General features: G+C 41.0%; 1 protein-coding gene across 4 annotated transcripts; it reads left to right on the forward strand.

Annotated features, from left to right (window-relative positions):
* Positions 1-1,040: 1,040 nt before the first annotated feature.
* On the forward strand, positions 1,041-19,185 carry GTF2A1 (general transcription factor IIA subunit 1). Of its 4 annotated transcripts, none has more exons than XM_053377767.1 (9): positions 1,041-1,139; positions 4,218-4,319; positions 5,286-5,514; positions 10,145-10,209; positions 11,364-11,439; positions 12,255-12,388; positions 13,275-13,595; positions 13,896-13,985; positions 15,207-19,185. In XM_053377767.1, exons 1-9 carry the CDS (start codon positions 1,056-1,058, stop codon positions 15,312-15,314), a joined length of 1,209 nt encoding a protein of 402 aa, XP_053233742.1. In that variant the 5' UTR covers positions 1,041-1,055; the 3' UTR covers positions 15,315-19,185. The 4 variants fall into 4 exon arrangements, with proteins under 4 accessions (XP_053233742.1, XP_053233753.1, XP_053233762.1 ...); XM_053377778.1 differs by lacking the exon at positions 1,041-1,139 and adding an exon at positions 1,279-1,329; XM_053377787.1 differs by lacking the exon at positions 1,041-1,139 and adding an exon at positions 1,706-1,934.
* The last annotated feature ends 375 nt before the right edge of the window (positions 19,186-19,560 follow it).

Below are 19,560 nucleotides of genomic sequence, written 5' to 3' on the forward strand. Positions count from 1 at the left end.
AATATTTGATCAAGTGGTTTATAAATCTTATAAATAAAATAAATTCCCATTAAGTGACTACAAAATGAAATGGCTTGCAACAAGGCTGCAATCCTATACCCAGTCTTCTGGGAGTAAATAGTGAACTCAGCGGGGCTTATATTTGTATATATGTGTATAGGATTGGGCTGTCTCTTTGCTGCTATAGAGACATGACATTTTCTAACCAGTTCTTAAGTTTAGCAGTGCAATCCTAACCATGTCTACTCAGAAGTAAGCCCTACTTAATTCAATGGGGCTTATCCCCAGGTAAGTGGGGTTAGGGCTGCAGCCTAGAGCCAGTGTGGCATAGTGGGTACAGTGCTGGTCCAAATCCCTGCTAAGCCCACTAGATAGCTCAGCTGGTTAGAGCGTGGTGCTGTTAATGCCAAGTTTGCAGGTTTGATCCCTGTATGGGACAGCTGCATAATCCTGCATTGCAGGGGGTTGGACAGATTATCCTCAGGATCCCTTTCCAGCTCAACAATTATTCTATGAAGCTCCCTAGGCAGTCACAGTCTCTCAGCCTGACCTACCACAAGAGTGTTGTAAACTGGAAGGAGAAGAGAACCGTGTGGGCAACCTTGTGCCCTTTGGAGGAAACGTGGGCTATAGACGTGACAAATAAATTATGAATTCGCTCGCCGCTTTGAAAGACAAATGAGGTTTACTGTCTTTCCGCTAACTTGCAGTGCGCGTTTTACCAGTCCGGCCACTAAAATACTGGCTTGCTGAGCACATCTAAACCCCAGATAATGCTCAAACGGGTGGAGGCGCCAACTTCAGATTCACACAGAGCAGCTGATGAGAAACAGGTCAGCATTACCAGTTCCCCGCCATATAAACCTCCCCCTCCTCCATGATCTTGAGTGGCGGGGGCAAGGATGACAGACTCCACGAAGCTTACACCGGCGCTTCCGGTGCCTAATAGAACAGGACAGGCAACGCCTCCGCCACCCCAAAAGGGACACGATACGATAGAGATGTGTGTGCCTAGAGAGGCCGCATAGTTTATATTACGTTTTCCCGCCTCGCACATGGAAACTGGGCACGCACTCGATGGGCGACTTGTCTCCCCAACCTATAGAGATAGGAACAGATGTAGAGTCGCTAAACTTCAGGTAAAACATCGAAAGCCATCGTCGCCCGTGAGCGCGCCGTTCCAGACTTCGGCGTCTCTATGGCTAAACATTACACGTCGGGCATAAAGGCGGCTCAAATTTCGGGCAGAAAGAGCCGCGCGTTGCGAGCAGCGGAAAAGCCAAGGAAGCCGCCATGGCGGTTCGGCTCCCACTTCGGACTTCCGCCTCGGTATAACTGTCATGGCGTCAAAAAAGCGGAAGTCGTGAAGAGGAGGAGGGCGATAGGGAACGTCTCGCTCCTTCTCGCGGGACGTGGCCGTCCTCCCCCTCCCTTCCCTTCCCCGGCCTCCCCCTTTCTCTGGCCGCTCGCGCAGCTGCTCGGCACTCGCTATATAAAGGGGCGAAGCGAGCAGAGCAGGCGGCTGGCGGCTGCAGCCCAAGGGCCGCCGTGTAAGGCCGGGCCGCGGGGGGAGGGCGGCCTCGGAACGCGCTTTCCCCGTCAGCGGCGGGCGAGGGAGAGAGAGGGGAGAGAAAGAGAACGGAGGGCGCGGGGAAGCCCCTGAGGCGAGACCGGGGGGAGGGAGGGGAAGACGGAGAGCGCGCGAAGTAAGGGGGGAGGAGAAGAGGAGCCAGCAGTTTACCTCAGCTCGCGGTCTTCCCTTAAGAGAGAGGCGAGGGGGGTGGGGGGAGGGAGAGAAGTGCTTGAAGGTGCCTCAGCCGCCGCCCGCCCGCCTGCCTGCTCTTGCCTCAGCCGCTGCCTCGTTGGGGGTGTGCGGTGTCCTGCCCGGGGGGTTGGCGCGGGACATGGCGAGCTCGGCTAATACAAACCCCGTGGTAAGGACGCAAGGGGGAGCCTCGAGGCGGGGAGGCGGGAGGGCCGCTGGGCTTGTGTGGAGAAGAGGGAGGCGGTTGTTGCGGTGGTGGTGGTCGTAGTCGTAGTATGGGCGGAGGGCAGCGGGAGAGAGAGAGAGAGAGAGCCAGGAGTGGACCCTCGCTCGGCCTCCGCCCGGAGCCACAGAGGAGGAGGGAGGCGCGCTCGCTCGCTCTGTCTCCGTCGGAGCAGCCGCCGTCTCCCTCGCGTGCTGCTTCGGGGGTCACCGCGGAAGAGGCGCCGCGGGCGTCTCGAGGCAGCCTCCCGCTCAGCGGCTCTCCCCCCTCCGCGGAGGGCGTGGGAGAGAGAGACAGACAGAAGCGGCGGGTTCCCCTGGCGCCTCTTTCTCTCCCGCCCGGGTGGTGGGTGCCTTTCTCTCTCCCCCCTTTCTGAGCGAGGAGGTTGGGGTGGGTGTTCATTTTTTTTGAAAAATTTAAATGTATGTGTGTGTCGGTGACCAAAGGTTGAAAAGCACTTTTTAATTCCTAACCCGGCAGAAGAAGAAAAAAAACAAAACCGAAGTCTCTCTTCCTCCTTTCCTCCTCTTCCCACCAACCCCCATCTTTTCTCGGAAATATCTTTGACGTGCGCCAAAAAGAAAGCACTCTTTTAAGCCCGTGCGAGGTTTCCCCAGAAAAGGTTTTTATTTAGCATTGCTGTAACAAATACAACGATTAAGCCTCTCTTCCTCCTTTCCCGCCTCCCTTTTCTACGCTTCCCCGTCTCGGTTTAATACTAGACGACACAGTTTCCCCGAGTCTCTCGCTTTCCACATCGGTTTGCAATAAGCAGTCACACGAAGGGAAAAACAACAACAAAATAACCCTGCCCCTTTTAACGTTATTTCCCCGTTTCACATTTTTTTAAAAAAGAACAAACTGAATTCACTAAGGGGGGGAAATAACACTCCCCCCCATCCCAATAAACCACTGCTGACAAACCAGGGTCGAGGCGGCTCCGTTGCAGATTTGGCCGCTCTTATTTTTTGCTCTCAGATCCATCATGGCTTCCCCTCGCTTTTCTCTCTCCTTGTGTTCCTCCTCCCTGTGGCTGCCCTGTTTATATAGAGCCATTGCCGCTCTCTAATATAGACTCTGCCAGGATGGGAAGGTGCTTTCCAGCCCCACGTCACCGCCTCTCCATTTAAACACCACATCAGCCTTTAAATAGGGAGAGAGCTGCGGAAAGCAGGCTGGGAGGTGCCTGCACTTGCAAGCTGAAAGGAGCTCGCGCTCTCTCGTTCAGAAGCTGCCGCTCTCAGCTTTCAAATTCAATTTGCTGTGGCTGTTTGATGGCAAAGCGGCTGGTGCATTTCTGTCCTTGTAGCTGTTTTTTTTAAAAAAAAATGTATATTCGGTGAAATAGAGAACAGTTTGTTGTTCTGCTTTTTAAAGCATTTACAAGCTCTTGCCTGATCTTGTATATGTTTATAAAGAACCAAGTCTGAGCTCAATGGGGCTTAATAGAAGTGCGTCAAGAATTGTGTACTTGCATAGTAAAGCAGTATTAAAAATACCTGTGTGTACATATGTTTACATGTGTCAAAGGATAGATGAATTACTATATATGCACAGGGTACAGTGAGAAAAATGGTTCTTCTCCAGTTCATAGTTTAGCAGCTGAGTGTTCAGCATTATAGCCCGGTTGAATTCAGTGCTGCTAAACTGTTTCATTGTTGTGATTCTATGTACCTTGGGTTAAATCCGAGTGAGCACAGTGGTGTTTATATCTAACTAGACCTACATATGATTTGTGCTGTAAAAGCTGCCACTTTTAGTACACATGGTGTGAATTGAAGCTTTAGTCCCACTTGACATCAGTTGAACTGGACTGAATTCGAGCAGAGTACTTTGGTTTGATTCACATTTTGTGAATCAAGGTTACTACATACTAGATCAGGGCTACAATGGTTGGGCTACAATTCACACCATCTCTAATCATTTGCCATGCTGGCTGGGAATTACTGGAATTGTAGTCCAACACAATCTGGAGGGCCAAAGGTTTCCCAGCCCTGCATTAATTGTCTTGTTGCTAGAAGTGTTAAAATTCTCTGGAATGTTATACATATGTGATGGTTTAATAACTTTTTAAAAAATATATAATTTTTGAGACAATTAAAGAAGTACCCCCAAGGATTATCTGTGAAACAGTAGTTCAGTAATTTAAAAATATATCTAGAAGTGTTTTGAAATATTGCTAGCATAGATCTCATTTAATAAGCTGGTCTTATCTGTGACTTTTTGCAGCCTAAACTATATAGGTCTGTGATTGAAGATGTCATTAATGATGTCCGAGAGGTCTTTCTGGATGAGGGTGTTGATGAACAGGTTCTTGTTGAACTGAAAACAGTAAGTTATGTTCACTACAAATTACTTGCTGTTTGCAACCTTGTAGCAGTCAGTGCATAAAACTCAGCTTGAAGGGCTGTATGCTGTAAATATTTATATAGCATGTCACTCCAAGTATTCTGCATACATTTGCAGAGATTCTTCCTTAGAGCAGGCCCATAATGGAAGACATTGCTACCCCTGAATTGCAGGTGGAGAACTTAACTAAGGCCACCTAGTGAATTCAAGGCTGGATTAACATTTGATGTGGGAAGTTGTAGCCATTGCTCTACATCAACTCTTCAAAGCTTTAAATGCTGCTGTTAAATATAAGTGTTTTATAGTGGTTTTCATAATTACGTCACCTTTCTTTGAAGAAGATCTAAGAGTATAATGGTTTTAATGTGACTGCTGCTTAATGACTTTGCAAAGATTAATAGTATGCTGTGAACATTTTTCATTATCAAATTGTCTTCCCTCCATTGTACTGAGAGAAATTTTCTTGTAGTTGAAATTTTCAGTAAATGAACAATCTAATGTGTGAAATGAAATTTTTAAAAAGTTTTAGAATATCTCAGGAATTCCATTCAGTAATATTCATCCAGGAAACAAAATATTTCATTCCAGTAAAGAGCAAGCTTTGTATCTTAGCTTTATTGGCTTGGTGCAGAATATTTTCTAATGGCTGTTTATGACATCAGAATAGATGTCTTTTTTACTATGTTGCTGATATCCCTTAGCATCATCCAGACATGCAGTTTCTATCAACATGGATAGGAGTGAAAGGAGACTCAAATACAGAATGGAGCCAAATTCATAAGCACTATATAGGTTCCTTTTATTTTTCAGAGGATTTTGGGTCACTTCCCTTCAAAATGAATAGATAAGAGAGAGTTCATTGAATCAGTAATAATAATGTAGAGAGTATATAGTTGATATATGTAAAAAGAAAAGTGTCCTTAAGTGAATCTTGCTTAATAAACACAGCTGTGGGAAAACAAGCTGTTGCAGTCCAAGGCTGTAGATGGATTTCATTCAGAGGAACAGCAGCTTTTGCTGCAAGTTCAGCAGCAGCAACAACAGCAGCAGCAGCAGCAACAGCAGCAACAACAACAACAGCAACAGCATGCTCATCATCACCATCACCCACAGCCACAGCCAACAGTTCAGCAGCAGTCCCAGACACAGCAAGTCCTTATTCCTGCAACACAGCAAGGTAAGAACCGAGTTCCTTTCTGGATCTGAGGCTTTGTAAAGTTACAGCAATGTTTCATACAAAGAAAAATTAACAGGAGTACAAGTTCTCAATTCCTTCTTTTCAATTTACAAGTTGTCTTCAGTGTATCACAACTAGCCATATCTCAGTGGCAAAGCACCTGCTTTGAATGCAGAAGGTCCTAAGTTCAATCCCCAGGTAGGGCTGGGAACATCCTCTGTCTGAAATGCTGGAGAGCTACTGCCAGTCAGTGTAGACACTAAGTATATAGTGTATATGGTATAAAGCAGATTCATTTGTCCTTAATTGACTGATATTTCCCCATCTTAAAGTGTCAGTTGCTCATAAAATGTCCTTCCACTTACTTACTTACTATAATTTCAAATATTACTGGATGTCAGGGCTTTTTTCAGTCAGAACTCTGTTCCAGTACCTCTCAGGTGGGTGCCATTGCAATTCTAAGAGAATGAGGGAGGTGTTCATTGTGAGTTCCAGCACCTCTTTTTCTAGAAAAATAGAACTGCTGTAAGTGAAGACTGCAAGTGTGAGGTGCATAGTATGAGGAGCTGTTCTAGTGTTTGCAGGTGGTTGTTTCTAGGACAGACCTCCAAACTATTTGAGTCTTAGAAAACATTTAGGAGAGTACATTTAAGGGAGCACCAAAAACTCATTTAACAAAAGAAAAATTTGCGAATCTTCCCCAAATAATACAAAACACGTACATTTACCAAATAAACCCCAAACATGCAGGCACTACTGCTCCCCAAACAAAAAACTGGGAAGGCGGTGGACCTCTGTGTGTGCTGGAGGTGTTCGTCTCAGTGCCCTGTGGTGTCCACGAGTGCCACAATAATTTAGAACATGACTGGGCTTAGCATACGCTATCTCATAGTATGAATTTCTACAAAAATCAAATGTGTACACCAGTAAGGCAATTCAGATTTTTTTATTATTATTAAAACAATACTGTCTTTCCTTAGTATGGATGAAAGTAACAATTGTTTCATCTTACTGATTTTTAGGATGATTATCTCCAAATGGCAGCTGTCTAATATGACATATCCATACTGCTGCTAAAATGTATGCAGGTGGTACATAAGTGCTATCTCAAGGACTAATGTTTAGATTCTGTGCAACACCTAAGTAACAATGAATGTCTTATGCTTTACACTCTCTAGAAATGCCCCCAGGTCTCCAAACCCTAGGTACATCTTCCCTACATTTTATTTTACTTCCACAAAATAAAATATTCGGTAAAGGTAAAGGACCCCTGGATCGTTAAGTCCAGTGGAGTTTGATTATGGGGTGCTGCTCTCACCTCCACTTTCGGGCTGAGGGAGCCGGCATTTGTCCACAGCTTTTCTGCATCATGTGGCTACCTTGACTAAATCACTTTTGGCGTACAGACTACTGTGACAAGTGCCAGACAGTACAGAAACACCATTACCTTCCTGCCTCAGCAGTAATTATTTATCTGCTCGCACTGGTATGCTTTCAAACTGCTAGGGTGGCAGGAGTTGGTACAAAACAACCGGAGCTCCCCCTGTTGCACAGATTTGAACTGCCAGCCTTACGATTGGCAAGCCCAGGAGGCTTGGTGGTTTAGACCACAGCACCACCCACATCCCATAAAATACTCAGTACATGCCATCCAGCAATTAATCTGCTAGCAAGAGCTATTTCTTAATTGCTGCCACCAGCAATTACAATATTTTTTAGTGGAGGTGGGCAACTCTGAAGTCTTACGGGGGGAATTCATGCTCTTCTGATCATTCCTATCAGTGCAAGAATTTCTGCTTGCCAGAGCAGATTTGGGGGAGGCAAGGGAGGAAAGCCCCACTGCACTGGGTTTAGGTTTTTTTAGTGTGCCAGCTTCGTTGAATCTGGTCCTTAGAGTAAGCCACTTGGTTGACTTGAGGCAATCATGTGGTATAGGCTGGGGAATGAGCTATCTGCTTCCTTCAGGTTGAATTGGACATAAGGCCATCAAGCAATCTAGGCATGCTCTCAAAAAATGGGAGTTAATTAAATCCCTTAAGCAAAAGACTTGTTCAGTTAAACATTTGCTTACAGAGAACAAACAGAAAGAGCAAGTTTTACTCAGAGTAGACCCATTGATGTTAATGGGGCCCATTTATATTAATGGACCTAACTTGGTTGTGATGATTCATTTCAATGGCTCTACTTTGAATAGAGCATAGTTAAATACCACCCAATATATAAAAACTACTTAAGAATGTTTCTTTTATCATTTTTTGGCTTCTATGGCTTCATTAAGCAGGGTTTGTTAAATAAAATGTGTACTTCCTAAAGTCCCAAATGGCCTCCCATGCTCTGAAGAGGCTCTCATCAGCCTATGTGTCTCCATGCCAGCATCAGTTAGAATCTTTGTTTCAAGTGACTTTTCAGCCTTTTTCAAATGTAAGGCTTCTGTTACAGAATAAACCACCAGCACCCTGGACCAATTAGAGCTGGAGATGCAAACAAATATTTTATTGTGATCAAACCAGATACGGTTATCAGCATTCTGATTTACTGCTTTGGCACACTGGGCAGGTTTGAAGATTGGCTAAATCTCAACCCCATCTGCATTAGACAAAAACAGAAGTTTCTGTATCTTTTCCTCCCTTTTACAGAAGTAATTGGAGCTTCAGGTAGAGGGGGTGCATTTTAGATGGAGGAAAACATTCATCACTCCTCAAATGCCGTGATGTTTTTCAGATTAGTAAAACAATCCAGGAGGTATCACATCTAATTTAGTACTCAGTTAAATTGAGACTCTTAAACCAAACAGGCAGAATAAGCAGAATACACAACTTCCTTACATTATGATTCTAATGTAATTTGCACCTGCTTTTTAATTGTAATATTTTTATAACCCTCTTGGATCATTTGGTAAAGAGTAGGCTGTGAGTATAAAACCAGAAATAAAACTTGCTTCCTGGGGTGTCCTTATCATGAGGCATGAGTGGCAAACCATTCAATCTATGTAACAGATATAATTAAAGAAAGAAAGCACAAACTGCTAAGCTATTTTACAAAATGGAGTCTTGGACTTTTAAGATGGCTTCCCTCATACCAAGTTGGCCAAACAGTAGTGCTCATGTTCAGCATAGGTCAGGCTCATCACACCCTGCTTATTACTGTTCTTCCTTTCTCTGTTAGGATTTTAGGTCCTTGGCTTAAAATGTTTGGAATATTGTAGTGGATATGATCTCTTCCATATAATAGTAAAGGATATGAACTTAAACTAAAAACTCACTTCTCTTAGCAAGCACAGAGGTAAAACTGAACCTTCTGCAGTGAGTGTGATAATTGCCATACACCTTTTCAAGACTTCTAAGTTTGTTAGGAATTGTTTCTACTGAGGTATGTATCTGGTGTTGGTGTCCACAATATAAATAGATTGTGATATGGAAAACCTCATTTGAAGAAGAAACATTGTTGGTTAATATTCCTTTAACTGGGTTACTAGTTTAGTGGATTGTGGGATTGCTGTGAGTGCAATTTATCAGGCTTTTAGGGGGGGAAAATGATGACGAATATTTTGGTTAACATTGGTTAAATGCAAACTAGATTAGTGTGATTTCAGGTGAAATACCTAATTGGAAAACCATACTTTGAGAATGCTCATCAATGTCTCCTTATAAAACTGGAAGAAAGTTTGGTGTGGTACAGGGCTCTGTCCAGGCTCTAATGTGCTTCAATATTTTCATCAGTGATTTACAAGAAGAGGTAGAGGGAATTCTTAAGAAATTTGCAGATGACCCAAACCTGCTGTGGCTAGCTAACATCTCAGAAGACTAAAATAAGATTCAAAATTATCTTGAGGGAAAGGAAACGGGCTTAAATTAACAAAATGCAAAATTCTATATTTCCGGGGTGTGTGGTGTGTAAAAATGCATGGGTACAGAATTGGAGATCCCAAGTCACAAGACTTGTTCCACTTTATTCTGCTGTAAGTACATGTGAAAGCTCCCCCAAATTGTAGTCAATCACAAGCAGAACATGAAACAGGGATACAGCTGCAGAAAAGCTTATAGAAATATAGATTCCAAGTCACAGGAAATAATAGTTCCACTTTATTCTGTGCTAGTGAAATCTCATCTGGGGTATTGTGTCCAGTTTAGGACACAATACTTTAAAAAGGATATAGGCAAATAAGAATAGGCTTAGAGGAGGGCAACTAAGATGGTCATGATGGAAAATGACACCTTTGAGGAAAGAGTGACGGAACTAGATATGTTTAGCCTGGAAAAGAGAAGACTGAATGGAGACATAATTGCATTCTTCAAATACCTGATGGTCTGTCTCATAGAAGAGGACAAAGACTTGTTCTCAACCTCTCCAGAAGACAGGATTAAATCTAATGGGATTCAATCACAATATGAAAGATTGTGGTTTATTGTTAGGATAACTTATTGATGGTAAAAGGAGAATTATCTGGAAGTCTTTGAGCAGATGTTGGTTGGATGCTCAATTCTGGATTTCATGCATTGATTAGTGGGTTGGACTAGAATGATATATAAGTCCTCACACACTGTTCTATGATTATAGTGTTAATAATAAGCTATGGCAAAGTATTCTGTGGTGATTCAAGCATTGATTACCTTTTTTTCATGTGTTGTAGCACCTCAACAACAAGTTATTATGCCAGATTCCAAGCTGATACAGCACATGAATGCATCGGGCATGGTAAGATTAAGCAGTTTACCTTTAAGGCAAGCATGCCAGGAACCAATTAGGAAAGATTGTTTGTGACCAAGCCAAATTATAGTTTGCATAAAGAAAAACTAAACCCGCACTGTACAAAATAACATTGAATTGTATAAGCTTATGCCTCTTTTTCAGTGACTGTTTTGAATGTTTAGTCTTTTTTTAAAAAAGCAGAACACTTATGGTAGTAGCTAAATGTATTATATAAGTTATAAATTGTGTACTACTTATCAAGAAAAAGATCTTAATATAAGGTCTAAATATGGACCTGGTTTACATAATCACTTTAAGTCATAGATAAACATAAACTGGTGAATACACAATGTGAAGGTGCACAGGGCAGAAATAATGGGCTCTTCACTCCACCACCACTCCTGCTTTCAGGAGGTAACCCATGGTGTGGCTCAGAGTTATGTCAGAACACAAGCTCATGTCCCTGTTATATGCAGCAGTCTGGTGGTTTTCCAGAATTCTGAATAGATTGTCAATTATTATTTCACAGGTAAATATTTTTATAGAATTTTACAGGTTAAATCCATTGTGTCCTTTTTCATGAACAGCAGGGCTCCTCCTCCCTGTGGAAGGGATGTGAGTCAGTGGAGGTTCCTGCTGGTGGAAGTTGAGGGAAGCATTTTTTGCCTAGTGCCCCAGCAGCTTCCTGTGCTGCCTCCTACACTATCCCAGAGTCCCTCAATTCTCCAGAGCAGCTTTTTAGGAGACGGCAGAAATAACCGGCTAAAATTGCACCCCCAGTTTCCTCCTCTAGTCCATGGCAACTCTGGATCCACTCTGGGTAGACCTGTTGAGTGAACTGGAAGAAAAGGGAATTAATTGTTTAATATTTGTATTTATAAAATAAACAGTACTATAACTGACTTAAAAGCCATACACTTACAAGAAGTGTAAGAGCATTGTAAACTGCTTTGTGATTCTCAGATGAAGGGTTGTATAGAAATTTAATAAATTAAGAAGTGCTCAAAGCAGTTAAAAATGTGGATGGAAGAAGAAAGCTGTTGTTATTCTAATATAGAGACACATAATCGACTATTGAAATCCATGTGCTGTTTCGTCTTAAATCTGTGTTTTCATTATATAATTTATTTTTGCTGCTAAACTAGTTTCTTATATTTCAGAGTGCTGCAGCTACTGCAGCTACCTTGGCTTTGCCAGCTGGGGTTACTCCTGTTCAGCAGATACTCACAAATTCAGGTTTGTTTGTTTGTTTGTTTGTTTGTTTCTGTATGTGTCAATATGCATTTCTATAGCATTATACTTTAGAATTTCAAACATAAAAATGTATCAAAGTATATATTTTGGAAGTGGAGAACAAGAAGCATAACATCAAAGCACATGGAGGGGAAGGAAAGGGAACCACTTGCCTCATGGTCTTCTGACTACCCACCATGCTAATGTCACCACCACTTGTTCTGTTTCTTGGGAGGCAATCCTGCAATCTTCATTATCAGAACATGGGGCATGAAGACCATAGACCAGACATGTGGGAGGGCAGGTTAGCAACTTGTTAAGCTGCATATTCACGTTAGCATGGCAACTGCAGCAGGAGGAGGAGAGATGCATGTTCTGCTTGCCCAAACAGTAAATGAGATCTCTCGGTGCTCAGTGCCAAGCCAGTGCGGGGGCAATTGTGTAGGAACAGGCACAAATGCACCACACTATGCTTTTGAGCCTCCAAGAGTCCTCTAGTTAATTAATAATGTAGACAAAATGTAAGGTTAGGTGAACTTCTTGGTCTGATTCAGCAAGGCAGCTCACATGATTCAAAACTAACATGGCTAAACAGTAAACTTGTAGGGTATCAATAGACATGTCATTGAGTTAAGAATTTTCCCAGTGTAACATTATTGGTTTCCTTTGTAAAAATGCTTCAGTTCATGTATGTGTGTGTGTGTGTGTGTGTGTGTGTGTGTGTGTGTGTGTGTCAGTTCATTGCATGATTGGCTCTTGGGTCAAGAGAAAGTTCCACAAGTTACGTGAGATATTCAAATGGACTCATTTTGTTACAGGCCAAATCCTACAGGTGGTTAGAACTGCCAATGGAGCTCAATACATCATTCAACCACAGCAGCAAGTGGTTCTACAGCAACAGGTTATACCACAGATGCAACCTGGTGGGGTACAGTCTCCTGTTATTCAGCAAGTAAGATTGTTTGGTTAACTAAGGGGAATCTTCCAGGTCACTTTGCAGGTATCATGTTAGCACAAAAATGGGAGAGTTAAGGGAAAGGAGATAGGTATGAGAAGAAGTATTTATAATTAGGGACAGAGCAAACATTGTTTTTGTTGTGACTGTGGCATAATTGATTTCAGTAAAGTTAAACAATGACTCACTTAAAAGAGTAAACACTGCTGACACCTTGTAGATGAAGAAATGAATGGTGTTTAGTTACTGAACTAGTTTTATGTATTCATAATAAAGCTAGCATGTTGCTTTCTTCTATAACACATCAGCATAATGAAATTAAGCAGGATTAGGGGCAGCTCTTTTTGGAAACGGCTTCAGAACAATCCCTTATTGCCTTACCCATCTGGTCTGTGTTTGAGGAAAGAGGCCAACATGGATTTGAACAGTCTAAACAAATAAGAGGTGTCCTGACTAGAGAATCCATTGCTACTTATGAAGATGCATTAGATACTGCCTAGTCCTTTTTTAGCTGCTGCCACTTTATGAAGCAAAACAATGGAGACAAACTTGAGTCCTCCCTCTATTGCACTGGAGGAAGATAGTGGAATGGAAGGAGGACTCAAGTCTGTCTCCATTCTTTTGCTTCATGAGGTGGCAGCAGCTAAAAAGGACTAAGCAGTGTCTAATGCTAGCTGTTAATCAAATTAGGCTATATTTTAATAACTGCCAAGTTCTTAATAATTATTTTCTCAATAATTATTGAACATAAATATTCATATGCGAGGTTTGCAAGAAACAGAAGTAGATTGTCTTGCTTGTTTTATTACAGAAACAAAAACAGAGACTAAGTAGGAATTATAGCTGTGATACAATAGCTTTTGTTTTAATTATTTTTGCCTAGGTTTTGGCTCCTATTCCTGGAGGTATCTCACAGCAAACGGGAGTGATTATCCAACCCCAGCAGATCTTATTTACAGGAAACAAAACCCAGGTAATACCTACAACAGTGGCTGCACCCACAGCAACACAAGCACAGATTCCTGCAGCAGGTCAGCAGCAACCTCAGCAGCAAACAGCACAGCCACAGGCACCTTTGGTGCTACAGGTAGATGGAGCGGGTGACACATCATCTGAAGAGGAGGAGGAAGAGGAGGAAGATTATGATGATGATGAAGAGGAGGACAAAGAAAAGGATGGAGGCGAAGATGGCCAAGTTGAGGAGGTAAATTTTGAGGTGTCTGCTTCGATTAGACTTTCACAGCACATATAGATAACATTAATGTGTTAATTCTAGCTGAGTTGGTTGTAGGATAGGAAAAAAAATCTCTTATTAGATAAATGGGTTTGAAAGGTTGGGGACGGGAGCTCAAAGTGGTGAGCTTTTGTCAGTTAAAGAACATGCATGACTAGGTAATATGCACATATGTATATTTTAAAACTGGTGTCTTCATTGTGTAGGACTTCTATATAAATGTGTAATGTTTAATGAATTGGGTCATCTGAATACTCAAATATTTTCTAGGAGCCTCTGAATAGCGAAGATGATGTGAGTGATGAAGAAGGGCAGGAATTATTTGATACTGAGAATGTTGTTGTGTGCCAGTATGACAAGGTAAATCTGACAAATATGATTCCTAAAACCTGCATTGCCTCCTGCAAAAACCATATACTTGAGAGAATATGTATATTTTTTATATTTGTATTAATAGTGGTAAAAACCTCACTTTCCTAGTACAGTTTGCTGACAATTTAGAGCTGCAATTCTTAGTAAATTTAAGCAGTTAGAATCATTTATTTAAACCTTTAAACCATGTCTCCAGTTAATTTTACATGAGCTTGTAAAAGTTTATTAGAAGTATTCATAATATGGAGATGGGGAATCTTTTTCAGCCTGAGGGCTGCATTGCCTTATTAGCAACCTCCTACAGGCTGTATGGCTTTGGCAAATAGGACACAAGGAAAATTTGAGTGTGGCACAATGGATATGATGCTTATCTCTTTGCAGTGGTCTACATACCAGCCAAGCAAAAGTCAGAGGTGTTCTCACACATACACTCACTTGCATACACACATATGGACACCTTGGTCTGCATCCTCTATCCAAATAAGAGGTGTTGATCACAGTTCAGAGATGCATTCCATTGACTCAAGTAGGGTGCAGGGCTGATGTGGAGTGTGGTTTGGGGAGGGGGCATGGCCTATGAGAGTCCCAAGAACCCAAACAGTGAGGCACAAAGAGCTGCTTTTGTTGCGCCCAGGTTCTCTTCCCTTGGTTTAAAAAAGGGATCTTACGCTGCATACAACAGTATGTGAGCCCCTCTGTGCCTATTCCCTCTGACTACGTATCTTAGAAGGGCTTTAGGGCAATGTGATACAATACGGTGTCATGTTGATTTGAAGTTACTCCAGGAAGCATGGCTGCTTCCCTCTTGCCGTACGTCCTAGAGTGGTTTCAGAGCATCACTCTGATGAAACCCTTCTTTACTAGGGTTAGTGGAGGGAATGTGTATAAAGCAGTTCACACACCTGTGAGCAGCATAAACCCCTTATTTTAGGGGGTTTCTCGTACATGAAAGACCAGAGATTGAGAGCCAGAAGGAACCTGGTTTGAGCTTCCCTCAAAGTGGACATAATATCTGTCTGGAAGCTCCTGTGGAAGGGGAAGAGGTATTTTTTTGTGAGATCCCTTCTACCTCCAGCTACCCTTCCCATGCTCTTTTGGGCAGTTTATCCATCCCTCCAGAGCAGATTTGGGTGGGAGGTTTTTGTTAACAAATGTTGTATTTTAAGCTTGGGATGTTTCTCTTCAACTTTGGCTTCCCTCCTTCAACAGATTCATAGAAGTAAGAACAAGTGGAAGTTTCACCTCAAAGATGGAATCATGAATCTTAATGGAAGAGATTATGTATTTTCCAAAGCTATTGGAGATGCAGAATGGTGAAGTTCCTTACACATAACAAACTCTCAAAGCAAAAGCAGGAGATTTTGATTCTTGGACATAACACTTCAACAGAAATCTATATCTGCGCATCGGAAAAGAACAGTAGAACCGAGACTGCTAGAACAAAGAAATAGCATGGCAACGTTGACACTACTTCAAATGGGAAAGCTGAGGCATTGGTGCAGCTAGCTATGCCTGAAAGCTGGTTTTGTATTAATACCTTAATTAACCACTTCTTCCTATAGATAAAGGTAACTAGCATGTGAGGCTTAATCTCCCCATACACTGATTTGAAGGAACTCTTCTTTTTTGGTAACAATACTATGGGAAAAGCTTAGTGTGTCTTGTGTATAAATTGTGCTGACCCATTCTTTCTAGGAGTGGGGTTGGTGAGAATCTTGCTTAAACTTGCGTGGAGGTTTCTAACCAAACAGTAAGGACTGAAGCATTGAGTTCTAATAATTACCTTGTATGAGTAAAACTATTTTTAAAGCCCTTGTGCTGGGTCATGCATAATAATTTTATCTACAGTTTTAGGCCTTTTATATAAATTTTGATCCTGGTACCAAAATCCTCATTTGTATTTTAAATTTAATAATTCTGAATCTTTCATTTAATGCGATGTTGTATTTTAAAGGGTCTACCGATGGAAGCTTTTAATGTCTCGGTCTTCCTGCTCTTTCGAAAGGTCTTTAAAGATTGAGCAAATCTCGTCTGCTATGTGCTGAATTATTGCTTGTCAGAAATCAGTCTTTAAAAATATGATTTCACTGGTTAACCTAAACTTAATGTGTATTCCCATTGCCAAGTGAGTGTGCACTGCTGGTTATGAAATCAGGTTGCAAGTGAGTATGTACTTTGGGAAAGGGTCTATCTACAGCATTGAAAGAGCTTCCACTTTCATTTCAGTAATACTGAAAAATATAGTGAACAAAATCACCCTAGCTCTGATAATAGAGCAAGCAGTAATTGCTCAATTAATCAGTTCCTCAATAAATAGCAGAAAGTTGCTGTTGAGGCTGTTTTTTTCTGTGATTGTGGCCGTGGTCTTTGGAAATTAGACTTTCAGAAATGCAGGGCCTCTTTGCAATATGGTGGGGTTGAAGTTCAGGCCAGATAATGGAAGACATGCACTTCCAGATTTCCTGTGATAAGATCTGGAGGATACTAGTCAGCTGAAAAACAGTGAAGAGCAGATTACCCCCTTGCCCTTCTTTCAGTGCTTGTGTTTGTATGAAAAAGGAAACTTATAAAAAATGTTTTTCTATTAAAATGGCCACTGTGTTTAATCAGCACTATGTATTAGTTCCTTCCTCTTCTCTTCACAACTGTCTTCTTTGCATTTTGATTCAGATGCGTCAGTTGTTCCTGCTTACAGAAGATCCATGCAATAAGCAGTTAGGTCTTTCTGCACCCAGGATGTTGCTAAAGTTTAGCCAAATTTGTCAGTACTGTTGTATAGTGACATTCATAAAGCATCAAAAGTTTTTAAATGTAAACATTTCCTCCCACTTTCTGATACAATATATATTGCCTATTAAACCTGCATCACTGGGTGCAGTTTTAGCTCTGAACTTGAAGGTGCGTGTAAGTACTTTATTCCCACTGTGTAAAACAATGTAGGTTTAAAATAATATATGCCACTACTTAACATGCCAAGATTGTGACTATATTGAGATCAATTGCCATTTTCCTTGCATCCTTCTGTATCTTATGGCCCACTCAGAGTATATCCTAGTTTTCATGTATGATTTAATACAGGCTTCAGACCAATCAGAAATATTGCACTGTGAAACAAATAGGCTGCAATAGGCTACCATTTACTATTCATTACTGGAACCCAGATACTGTACAGATGACTTTGCATTGTGCACATCATGGGCACTGAACAGCTGCTTGTCTTTAGCCTTTTATTTATTTTAAAGGATACCACAGCTTTAAAAGTGACCTACAGATAGGCCTATATGGAAGCAGGCATAGTGTCTTGCAAGTTAATTGTGGGTATGCTTTGGTTGGTGAGGGTGTTAACAAGTACCTGTGAAGTTCTTCTGAAAGCCAGTCACATACCAAACTTGTGCTCTTACTTGCTCCATCAAGTGTTCCTTTTTAAAATCAAAAAGTGTGTTTTTAATTTCATTTTATTGTAGCAGCTTGCTGTAAGAATTTAGTTTGCTTACACTTATTGTTGTACTTGAATTTTAATCATGGTTTTAACAATGTAATTGAGCAGACCTTTTTGTTAGGTTTCCATTGAAAATCATCATTCCTTTTGGGAGGGCAAGGTGTCCCCATGGTTAGTCTTTAAGCTTTTTGTCACTTGATTCCCCCCCCCCTTTAGACTTTGAATTTGTTTCTATTCAGTATCTTTGCTTCTGAAGCAATTAACGGTTTGCAAGAAGGGCTTATGTTTAGATTTGCACAGAGAACAGGAGCACCTTGGCAGGGATATAGAGAAAGCAACTTTTAAATGTTTTGATCAGGGCAATGGGAGATTTACAGAGTGATTACACAAAGGTGAGAGTCTTGTGCCTTTGCAATCTTCAGGTATTCCTGCTTTGCATTGATTGATGTGATATGTAGGACCGTTGGATTCCTTTGGTTGTAGATGTCCTACAGAGTTTCAATTGTAACAAACACCAAGTCTAATCTTACTAGCTTTCTAGTATGTGCAATCATTTGAAACGTCTACATTAAAGATGGACTTTTAAGGAGGTTTTAGATACTGTCACAAAGAACTTTATATTGGACTATTTAAATTTAATGTGTAAGGTGTGTCCCCCTCCCCGCTCCAGCTGCCTAGTGGCAACCAGAGTTTCCATCTCCCTTTCTCCAACCTATATCATAACCTGCTTTTTGTCATTGGTCATCTCCCTGGAAATGGATCATGATTTCACAAATACAAATATTGTGCTAGCTGTCTTTTTCAAGGGGATGAAACTTGTAATTGAAGAACAGTTGCTAGAAAAAGCAAAGAACATGCAACACGTGTGATATATCCAGATTTGTAGAAATGTCATATTTAAAATAGTGTTAGCACCTTTGGGTTTTCATTTTTGGTCTGTTCACATCAAACAGCAACAATGTCCCCATGTTATTACTGCTGAGTGAAAACTCTGTAGTTCCAGTGCAAGAGAGAGGAAAGAAATAACTTTTCACTTGTTCACAAATCCCTGCTCTTCTGCTTTTTTTAAAAAAAAGTCTCTTTTGGCTTTGTTTTATGGAGGTGGGGAACAATCCCAAACCTGACAAATTATAATTAGTTTGGTTCATTATATTCAAGATAGCAGACCTTGAGCTGAAATGAGCTATATCAGTTGTAATTTAAGAGTTAAGTTTCCATTTTTGGAAGATATTAGAATATTGGTTGTTTGTTTTCTCCGTTTTTAAAGTAGGTCAGGAATGTTCAGAAATTTGGCATTTTCCCCTGTGACAAAACTACTTGCTTATTTTTTGAATTCTTGATTTGGATGTTAACAAAGAACAAAAGGGTTTTGTTTTTTTAGTGGAAGGATAAAAGCAGGCTAGCCACATGTGGTAACATCATGCATTAACTTGCTCCTGTGTGCCTAGAGTACCAAATAATTTAGGGAAGTGGAAAATATCCTTAGTTGCTGTTCTTGAGCTACTATTGTCAACTGCTGTTGTACATATACTGTTATGTGTAAGGGGGTAAATATATTTATTATGTTTGTAAAATTCAATCTGTACAATTGAAGATCAAGGATGCTCTTCCTGGGATGTACAGGATGTGTTTCAAAGGCCATGCTTGGAATACAATTAGAAAACTTAGTATTTTGATGTACTAAGACCTATTTTAAGTTTAATATTTTGCCTTTGCAAAAACTTTAATTAAAGATGTTATTTAAAATAAGCTTGCCACTTTTATTTACTATTTTGTGTATTAAAATACTTTTATGTGTAATCTAGTTGTATTCACTTTGTTATGACGTGATTATGCAGATGACAGGATTAAGCAAGTTCTGAAGCTGTGAAAAGCTCAGCACTGGGTCAGATGCAGAAAACAGACCGCAGCTTGACTTTTTCAAAGTTCTTATTGAGCTGTATAAGCAGACTGGATTTTTATTTGCATCCTTACAAGTGATTCAAAAGGAACATGTAAAAAAGCACAAGCAAAATTTAAAAATAAACTACCAACAACTAGCAACAACAAAAGCATATATATGGACTTCCCTTTCCCTCCTTCCCTGAATTTTTATTTTCCACTTCTCCCTCGTATTCTAAGTTT

Source organism: Podarcis raffonei, chromosome 1 (assembly GCF_027172205.1).
Source record: "Podarcis raffonei isolate rPodRaf1 chromosome 1, rPodRaf1.pri, whole genome shotgun sequence".
Taxonomy (NCBI): domain Eukaryota; kingdom Metazoa; phylum Chordata; class Lepidosauria; order Squamata; family Lacertidae; genus Podarcis; species Podarcis raffonei.

What these genes read in the sequence shown, in the direction of transcription:
- GTF2A1 (XM_053377767.1), top strand. Translation starts at nt 1,056, where the DNA reads ATGGAAACTGGGCACGCACTCGATGGGCGACTTGTCTCCCCAACCTAT. An exon ending in GCAGATACTCACAAATTCAG is followed by an intron (nt 11,440 to 12,254) that starts GTTTGTTTGTTT and finishes ATTTTGTTACAG; the next exon opens with GCCAAATCCTACAGGTGGTT. An exon ending in TTGTGTGCCAGTATGACAAG is followed by an intron (nt 13,986 to 15,206) that starts GTAAATCTGACA and finishes CTCCTTCAACAG; the next exon opens with ATTCATAGAAGTAAGAACAA.